We start from the raw sequence: 9960 nt of genomic DNA on the forward strand, positions 1-9960 counted from the left end.
ACAAGGTCGTTGGGCACGGTGAGGCCAAAGACGAAGATGCGAGGAGCGGACCTGCCTCGGTCGCCAGCCGCTCGGACCTCGCTCGCCGCATGCCGTGTTCCACTCGCCGGTGACCGGCGCCGCACACTGACACGAGCCCCGACAGCGACGGCGAGGCCCCAGCGTGCTAGGAGGCGGCCTCGTCCCCAACAGCGGCGGCGAGAGCCAGGAGGCGGCACGCGTGGAGCTACCGCAGTCGGTCCTCGCCATGGATCTGCCGCAGCGCGCATGGAGGTGAGCTCCGGCCACCGCCAACGGCACGCGCGCGAGCTCTGGGCCGGCCATCGTGGACGGCGTGGGCGAGCTCAGCGTGTGGGAGGGCGGCGGCGTGGAGCTAGGACGCGAGGAACACAGCCAGCACCGAGACGGGCCCGAGGCCTGAAGGTGCCGGGGGCACGGGGCCGGGCCACCGGGCGTGGTGTTGACGCCGCGAGCCGCGTTGCGATGCATAGGAGTGTCGTGGTCGTCATGGGGGAAGAAGATAAGGAGGAACACAGAGAGAGAAAACTGAGGGGCAACATGGACAATTTAACTGACCGGTCCCACCTATAAAGGCTATCAAACGATGAAAAATAAACGGAACAAGGACATAATGGTATATAAGACAAAAAAAAAATTTAGAGCAGTGATATCTATGTATGATCCAACTTTTTTTAAATGACTCGTATTTAATTACAACCTATTTTTAATGGCACACGGGTAGAAGGCTTTTGATAAAACCGCTCCGGTGACGAAGAGATAGCCTCCTCTTTCGATAAAGCTACCCTGGCCTCCGCTGCGCCTCCCATGGCGTCGTACCTCGCCGCCTTCCACCCCACTCTTTCCCCGGACCACCCCATAACCCATCCGCATCGCTGCCCTGCGCGCCCCAACCCTACCACCGGCCTCCTCCCGTCTCGCCACCGCGCTCGTCCCCCCGCGGCCGTCCGCCTCGCCATTTCTGCCTCCTCCACCTCCGCCCCGCCCCCATCGGCGGATCGGTCGGAGGCCGCGTCGTCTCTGGAGAGATGCCTCTCGGCGACGGCGTCGGGGGCGGGGATGGGAATGGGGGCGGCGCCACCAGCCTCGGCCCCGCCGCGCGCCCCGCCGGCGATGAAGGGGGGACGGAAGCAGTACGGCGCGTTCGGCGCCGTCACGCTCGAGAAGGCCAAGCTCGATCTCTCCCAGCGCCGCAAGAAGATCATGCCCGAGGTTGTTATCTTATCTTAATCCTCTCGCAGGTTTGCGTAATTTTTGCTGCGAGGAAGGGGTGTTTCCGAAATTGAGTTGAGGAATTTTTAGGGATAATATAAGCCTTTGTGTTCGAAGGCCATTGGATGCAATTAAGAGTGCGGAGTGCCCATGTTTAGCACAGTGGTGACTACAGTGATAAAGAGTGCCAAGGTATTGGATAAGGCATGCGGGGCAGAAAACTGGTGATCGTAGAATAGTTGTATGGAAATCATGGAAAAGACAGATTTTTTAGTGTCCGACTATTGCCTTTCCTGTGCTTTTATTGTGTAACACGCTCTAATTTAGAGTTGCTACTCGGCATGGATATCTGCTTCAAAATTTTCCTGATTACATCTTCAAAACGAAGATAGTTTCGTGTGCACTTTTCCATCCAAAGGTGTGTGCCTGAACGTGTCTTGGTACTGTGGATTCCATATTCGTTTAACAAATGCTCATGTTGTCTGGTGTTTGATTTGCTTATACTATTTCTCCCATGCCAAGTAGGCAATAGGCATTCTGAAAAGGGCCAGAACTACACTGCCTCGCTATTTCTGTCAGTTTGATTTTCTATCGATTACTTGGGCTTGTTTGGCACAGCTCCAACTTCATGATGGCAAGAACCATGCATGATTTGGAGTTTGTAAATTAAAAGATTATTTTAACATATGTATTTAATCTACAATGATAAGAAAATTGCTCAACCAAATGTGTTCAATGTGACCACAGCTCTAGCTCCAACAATTTCGTGAGCTAGGGATGATGACCAACTCCAAATTTTGGAGCTGGAGCTTGGAGATGTGCCAATTTCTGGCATGGCTTCATCAAACTCCTGATCCCGATCCCCTCCAGTGCTGCCGCGCCTCTCTCTCTCTCTCTCTCTCTCTCTCGTTCTCCACCACTGCTCCGCCTCCGCCCGAATGCCTGCTCTGCTTCCCTCTGCCCCTCTCTGTATGCGCTGCTCTGCTTCCCTCCCCTCTGGATGTGCTGCTCTCCTCTTCCCTCTGCCTCTCTGCTTCCCCTCGCTCTGGTCAGCGCTCTCAGATCGACAGCCACTGCTGTCCCCTTCCAGATTGAGCAATTGACGAGCGGGATATGGAAGAAATCAAGCCAGCAGAAGCAAAATTGAGCAGTCCACCAGCAGAATCGACGAGGAGACGGTGAAATCGAGGGGGCGTCAGCATGCACTTAAGGCGACGGAGTGTCGCTTTGCCCCTGAGGCGATCCTAGACTGCTCCGATGCTTAAGCCACGCCTTAATAACCATGCTTGATGGGTGTCGCCTTGCTCCGATGTTTTAACAGTCCTGTTGTGTTCTATTTTGATGGGGCATTAGTCGTTTACTCTGATGGTACTAATTTATTTCTCAATCAGTTGTTACTGTTTCAGTGGGAATATGTGAACTCGCTGCTACTTACGTAGGCTTGAAACTTTGATTTCAATTGTAAGAGTACTGCAGCAACAAACTCCTGTGTTGGAGCAGAAAGAGATCTTTCTGTGAGCTCACACGTTCCATGTGGCATCAGTAAGAAAAATGGTGATGGATTGTTTTGTGTGGACTTATGGAGCCGTTCATTGGTAGTCTAAGAATTAGCTAATGTTGACATCGTAGCCTAGCTGATCTAGTCATGATTATGCATCTTGTAGAGTTGCATGGGAATTTGGTAACTATGCAGCGATGAGCTGACCTGTTTTCCCGGTTTCAGGTTACATTGAGTTGGTGTTACACACCTGACTTAAGTTTTTATTGAGCATCCATGGCTAGATATATGGTTGGATTGAGTTGAAATCAGATATCCTTTCTTATAATCTACTTCTTGTTGTACCTTATTTGCTATATGGTTAGGATAAAGCAACAAACTGTGATGGTCATGTGCATTATTAAGTTTTCTAACTGCATTTACTAATCAGAAATTTCCTTTCAATATTTCAGCTGGCAACAGGTGGTGGTGGTGGAGATATTGGAAAAAGGATCGGTCATGGTGGGGGTGATGGTGGTGATGATGATGGTGATGATGATGATTACTTTGATGATTTTGATGATGGAGAGGAAGAAGAAGGTGGGCTTTTTAGGAGGCGAATTGTTGTACAAGAGGTGAGATTGCAAATATTTTGAATTCAGATGAAACTGTGTCCATGTCCTGATAAACATTGAGGCTTGTGAGTTAAAGTGCTTCTTTTCTTGAGGCAGCTATTCAATAGAGAGTTTGTAGAAGCTGTGTTGCAAGAATGGTGCAAGACGATGAGTAATTTGCCTGCTGGTCTCCGCCAAGCTTGTGAGATGGTAAAATTTGACCACCCCTTTCATATATTTCTTACTTTAGTTTTGGTACGATAGTTGAACAACATGAATTTACAAGATATATATGTCTGGTTGCAGGGTTTGGTGAGTTCTGCACAGATGGTACGTTACTTGTCAATATTTGCAAGACCTACAAACACTAGGTCCTTCTCAAGAGCTCTTCCAGGTTGGCTTTCCAGAGGTCTTGTTGGAAGGTAACTTCCAGAATCATGTGCTTGTTGACACCATATTTGGTTAAGGTAGATTGCTTCCATAATTTTAGAGTTTAGTTCAAAGTTGAACTGAGTGAATTAAGACATGCTGTTATGAAGTTTGATAATAATCATTATTTAATATCTAGATTCTTGCTAGGGTAAACACGGTAGAATAGGCATGGTGCATGCATTGCATTGTTGGGATATTTGACTGTTTCAACTTTCAATAAATAGTCTATGCAAAGAACACGTGCCAATAAAATAGGTTTCATTATTGTTCTTTCCAAGTCAGATGGGTTATAAGGTTTTCTCATGGGTCTAAATGGACCTTCGAGGTGTTGGAGCCGCCGGCGGACATGCCGCCAACCTGCGCCAGCCGGCGGCCGCCGCCCCCTCCCTCTCTAAGATGCGGCTAGCCCTAGGGCAGCCGTTCCCCTCCTCTAACCACCTTAATCCCCCCAATTGTTCCCTCAAATCTTCTCTCATGTGCCTACCGGAGCAGAACCATTACACCCACCCACCAGTCTACAGGTAGCATATGCAGAGGATCCACCTGCTGTAGACGCGGTGTGTGCGTGTGTGTGGGGGGGGGGGGGGGGGGGGGGGGGGGGGGGGGATAGGGACTGAATTATTAAGAATTGAGATTTTGTGAGATCTTACTGAAATAAAACCTGTGTTTCGTGATACTATTTTGGTCATAAAAACTATGGTTTCCTCCTGCAAATTCGAGAAAAAAAATAATGCAAGTTGCTTTTCTTTCAAACAAATATGCAGTATATTCTGTTGTTTGCAGGACACTTGCTGATCCATCATTCCCACATAAGATGGCTTTGGAGTTTATGGCTACCTTTTCCTCGTCTATTTGGTGGGAAATGAATATTCGCAAGGAGAGGTATGTTTTACCTTTTCAAAAGCTATTCAACAATCTCATCTTATTACATCATTAAACCATTTCACACTTTTGGGAAATCAGGTTTGGACAAGAATGGGACTTGGTGATTGTGAATGCTTTGACTGCATCGTGTTGCAACTTGATGGTTCTTGGGCTTTTGGCACCGTGCCGTTCATATGGAAGTACATCTCGATTTGACTTCCAAAATGCAATTGAGAAACTTCCAAATAACATATTTGAGAAGAGCTATCCTTTGAGAGAGTTTGATCTACCAAAACGAATCAGTGCATTCTTTTATAAAGCTGCTGAGCTTAGTCTGGTTGGGTTTGTGGCTGGCTCTGTTCAAGGTGGTATGTCAAAAGTCTTGTCTGCAAGAAAAGAAAGGTGGTGGGTTTATCATAGTATTCAAAGTCATATAAAAGCATCCTTCTAAGGCTTCTCTGATGCATCCTTTTAATTATTATATTACTACCCTTCAATTTAGGTTATCGGTGACTATTCCCTCTATCAGTGCCAATGCTCTTGGTTATGGAGCTTTCCTAGGACTCTATGCGAACTTGCGTTATCAATTGCTCTGTGGACTAGACCAATATATGGTCAAGCGCTTTGATGTTTTGGGTGTGGCAATCTTCTTTAGCACAGCAGCAAGGTAAATCTGTATTGATGTTTTCTCTTAATACATTAGTGTTTCATGGAATAAGTCATTTGTGTGGTTCATTGTGCATAATAAGCAGAATTGAGCTGAATGCTGAGATGAACTAATTTTTGAGATGGACATTAGTAGCATCATGAGGCTTCGATGACATAATTTGGGGTCTTCTTGTAACTCCTTAGGATTAAGGTCCTTCTGATTGATCTTTACATGTTCAATGACAGAATATGAATTCATATTGTTGTTTGACTTTGAGCTGGCAACATGGATAGCAATAAAGCATCTGGTAATAGAAATGAAATAATCAAAACACTGAAAGTTGATAACTTATATCAAACTGGGTTCACACCTTATAATTTGCGTGAAATTGACTGAAATTAATTTCAGATGACAGCTACTTCCTGCAGATTAGTGTGGCTCGATATATATGTGGGCCCTACACCAAAACTGGACCATAGAATTTAAAATTTCGCATTCACATTTCAAAATTTCAGTGAAATTAACTGACATTTGTTGTAGAGTCGGTACCTTTTGTAGATCACTCCAGTAAGATCAAAATGTGGGTCCCACATTAGAAATCTAAAACTATAACAAACCTTGTGTTACCTGATTCATCCATTTCTACTAATAGATTATTAATTGAGCTAAAGGCTTACCCATGGATAATCTATTCTGCATACTCCATCCTACCCATTTCTATTGGATATTTTTTTTTATTCATATCCTGCCCTAATGTGATGGGTAAGGGTTTGAATATGGGTAATTGATACCCACTAACAGGTATACATGATACCATATGTTAGTACATCATAGATTGGCTGTTTATCTTCTTACTGGTGTTTCTTATCTGTGCGGTACGGTTCTATGCTATGAGTTATTGTCTCAGGTTCATTATATTGGTCCCTTCAAAACTTGCCCATTATATTGGTCTCTTATCATGAGGAATTTCAGTTGAATTGCATATACTTTGGGATATACAAACTTATAAATATTGAAGTATTGAATTTGTTGGGTTCCGAAATGGTTACAGCATATTCCTTTATTCTCCATCTTCTCTATCCACTTGCTGGTCGAGAACTCGAGATTGCAGAAGTTATGTACTCCTATAGACTAACAGTGAGAAAATAAAAAAAAACATAACTCCATTAGGTGGGATGGCCCGTGCGAACATGTCGGAGATATCAGTGACCTCTGGTCAGCATACATAATTTAGTGGCATATAACATAAAGGTGTTTATTGTCCATCTGGGCAGTGCTTTTATTGTCCATCTGTTCACAAAGACTTGGATTAGTAAAAGTTTTCAGTATTTCAATACTTTAGGACATTGTTTTGATCTTATCATCAACCAATATTTTTTATACTCTTGCATTCTTATATATACTTTTGGCTGTTTTCAACGTTATTCTCATATTCTGAACCTAATTGTACCCTCCTTTCTTGTGGTTCTTTGTGTTTCATCTCTGACCTTTTATTTGTACAATCTTAATCTGCATTTCTGTGCTTAGCAACTACTCCCTCCGTCCCTAAATGTCTGTCGTTTTCGCTTCCCGAGAAACAACTTTGACTAAATATATATTAAAAAATATTAATATTTATGATACATAATTAGTATCATTGGATAGATATTTGAATCTAGTTTTTTAATAAATTTATTTGAAGATAGAAATGTGGCACGCATTTTCTATAAATCGAGTCAAAGTTATCGACACGCAAATCATTGTGACAAACATTTAGGGACAGAGGGAGTATGTGAACTCGGCCCATTTTTATATTACACGGAATAATGGAACTGCTCCTTGTTCTCTGAGTGCTTGTTCTAGCACTAACACAATGGTGTTTATATTGCAGACTGATGAATATTCAGATTGGTGAGGCATCAAGGCGAACATGGCTTGGCGAGGAAGCTGATCCACAGTACTCAGATCGACTGCTGAGAGCATACAAGAGGCCTGTGGAGGTTTACATGGACCAACAGGATTCAAGGTGGTTTATATCCAAGGATGCAATCGTATCTGGCCTTGGTCTTCTAGGCATCAAGCAGGGTGGACCCGAGGCAGCATTGTCTAAGCCTCGTCGAAAGAGAGTCGTCCGCAAAAAGGTCGCTTCAGGTTGAGTTTAGTGGATTTGGTAGCAATGCTGGAACAATTTTGCTTCTGTTCCGCTATGCGAGAGGGAGGTCTACCCAAATAATGGTAAATGAGAAAAACTATCAACGTCAACCAGCACGTGGTCTATCAGGGAAGGCATCAAAGGGTTTGTTACTGGGAAGGGTTGGTTAAAAGGTGCGCATTACTATTTTATAATTTAATTGCAGTGATTTCCTTGTTTTTGGTAAGAATAATATGTTGGTTTCTTGTATTGCTGTGAGGCAAATAGACACGTTTAGTGGTAGCTCTGTAAGATTGTTAATGTACTGACTTCAACATGAGAAATGGATTCTGCATTTTTATATATAGATCAAATAGCTGCCACATGTTTGTATCTATCTTTTGAGGTCAATCAGGTCAGGGTTCCTGCTTTGCTGCGGGTTAGGACCATGCTTCTTTAATGAAAACTTATTTAAGTACTAAGGCCAGTTTCAGTGGAAGTTTTTTTTTGCTATTTCCAAGACTCATATTTTTTAAGGCCTTATTTGGATGCATGTGTATCCACTTCAATCCACGTATATTGGAGCGGATTGGAATGAAATTTAGTTTAATTCCACTTCAATCCACTTTCTGGATTGAGATGAAAACTTGCGCATCCAAACAAGGCCCTAAAGTGGAATAAAACAATACTTCTCATATATGGATTGAGATGAATACATGTATATCTAAACAAGGCCTAAGGTGGAATAAAACAATACCTAGTGGAATGTTTTATTTCACATTTTCATATAATAGTCATATAATTTCATTGTTGTATGGTGTTACGATCTTGCAAAGTACTGGCACTTCATTCATCTGGGCATTCCAGCACGTCAAAGGCAACCCATTTGGTAAATAAAATATCGTTAAGAGAAAATAGATTAATCACCTTCAGTATCAGTACCATATGAAATAGACCTCATATATGACACATGTCACTTTAGAAAGCTGCAACTCTCTTCATTCCAAATTGTATGTCTGTTTAGTTTTTTTTTTAATTTAGATATATAGTTTTTGCTATGCACTTAAATAAGTTTTTGCAATGCACCTAGATATATACTATGTCTATATGTACAGTAAAAACTATGCTAGAAAAGTCAAAACGACCTACAATTTGCAACCGGAGGGTAGCAGCTTTCCGAGGACCTTTTCCTCCAGCATCTCACCTCATCTTCAGTCCTGTGATATACTTATCACAAAGATGTATCAATTCAGGAATATGCACACACAGATGAAACAAAGAGTTCACACTTGAACAACCTATCGAAATTGAACCTATCACTTTAATAAGTTTAATAGCCAAAACTTTAGGTCATCAATTACCTATCAACTGTTTCAAATGATCAGTTTTGAGAATTGTTTCAAAAGATCTATCTTACGAAGACCGTCTAATTTGGATGCACAAGCACCTGATTTTACCAGTCACAAAAAGAAGCACCTGATTTTACCATAAAACTATAGTACTTCATAGAACTTTTTTTTTTCTGATCAGTACATGTAGCAGTGTGTCACTGCTTTGAGAACTCAGAACAAGCAGGAAAATTATCCAAACTAACACCATGGTTTGGGGAAACTAACCAAGTAGGTAAGTTACCATGGATTTGTGGATGAGGAATGATTCACATTGCTACCAACTTTCGGCCCCGTTCGGCTTACCTAAAAGCCGGCTTGTTCGGCTTCTTTTTTCAGCCGGAACAGTGTTTTTCTCTCACAACAATTCAGTCCAGAACAGTGTTTTTCAACCAGTTTCAGCAAGCCGAATGGGCGCCTACATTTGGAGAGGGGGGGTTGAGAATTTCCCACACCTAGATGCAATGACAACGTCTATTTGCTGGATTCCCATTTCATTTTCTCGACCCTCCATTGAACTCTGCCCGTTGCATTGTTCGTTTATAGATGACCTTTTTTTTCGTAAAAACACAGGAGAGCTATGTATTATTATAATAAGAAAAAAGGGAAAGAACCCTTACAAACATCCCAAACTCATGCTAAATAAACTAAGAGTACATTCTCCCCCTTGCTAAAAGAAGGCGGCCTCAACTTAGTCTCACATAGGAAGTAGGCTAGCTAGGTAAGAAAAACTCCTGGTACCTGCACACGTCCTTTCATGCATGCTCAAGCGTGTGACGGACGAAGATCCTAAGGGTTTCCCATAGAGCTGACTACCTAGCAAGGAGATGGGCAGGCCTAGGAAGGCGCGAGATAAGTTGTATAGATGAGCCTGCAGCCTGTAGCCTAGCACGGGGCCCGCTATTTTAGCCCGGCACTAGCACGACACGCCCTAGTGTTTCGCAGACCAGGGCCAGCCCGACCCGGTGTATAGGGCCTGTGCCTAGACCACCACTCAGGCACGACAGGCTGCCCGGCCCTGCTCGACAATTAAAGAAAGGCCCGATGGTGGCCCGGTGGCCACCATGGTCTGCTAAGAGCCCACCACGTCTCCTTCCTATCCCTAACTCTAACGTCATTTCTCAATTCCTCATTCCACCCCGTTCCCCACCCCACACCCTGCGCCGCATACAGCTCTCTCCTCACCTCCTCCCTCT

General features: G+C 43.7%; 1 protein-coding gene across 2 annotated transcripts; it reads left to right on the forward strand.

Moving 5' to 3' along the window:
* Positions 1 to 771: 771 nt before the first annotated feature.
* LOC136505047 (protein RETICULATA-RELATED 1, chloroplastic-like) lies at positions 772 to 7750 on the forward strand. Of its 2 annotated transcripts, none has more exons than XM_066500127.1 (8): positions 772 to 1230; positions 3181 to 3342; positions 3439 to 3531; positions 3628 to 3743; positions 4537 to 4635; positions 4717 to 5022; positions 5120 to 5284; positions 7137 to 7750. In XM_066500127.1, exons 1-8 carry the CDS (start codon positions 826 to 828, stop codon positions 7399 to 7401), a joined length of 1611 nt encoding a protein of 536 aa, XP_066356224.1. In that variant the 5' UTR covers positions 772 to 825; the 3' UTR covers positions 7402 to 7750. The 2 variants fall into 2 exon arrangements, with proteins under 2 accessions (XP_066356224.1, XP_066356225.1); XM_066500128.1 differs by having other exon boundaries at positions 773 to 1230; positions 4717 to 5019.
* The last annotated feature ends 2210 nt before the right edge of the window (positions 7751 to 9960 follow it).

The sequence above is a fragment of the Miscanthus floridulus genome, chromosome 14 (genome assembly GCF_019320115.1).
Source record: "Miscanthus floridulus cultivar M001 chromosome 14, ASM1932011v1, whole genome shotgun sequence".
NCBI lineage: Eukaryota > Viridiplantae > Streptophyta > Magnoliopsida > Poales > Poaceae > Miscanthus > Miscanthus floridulus.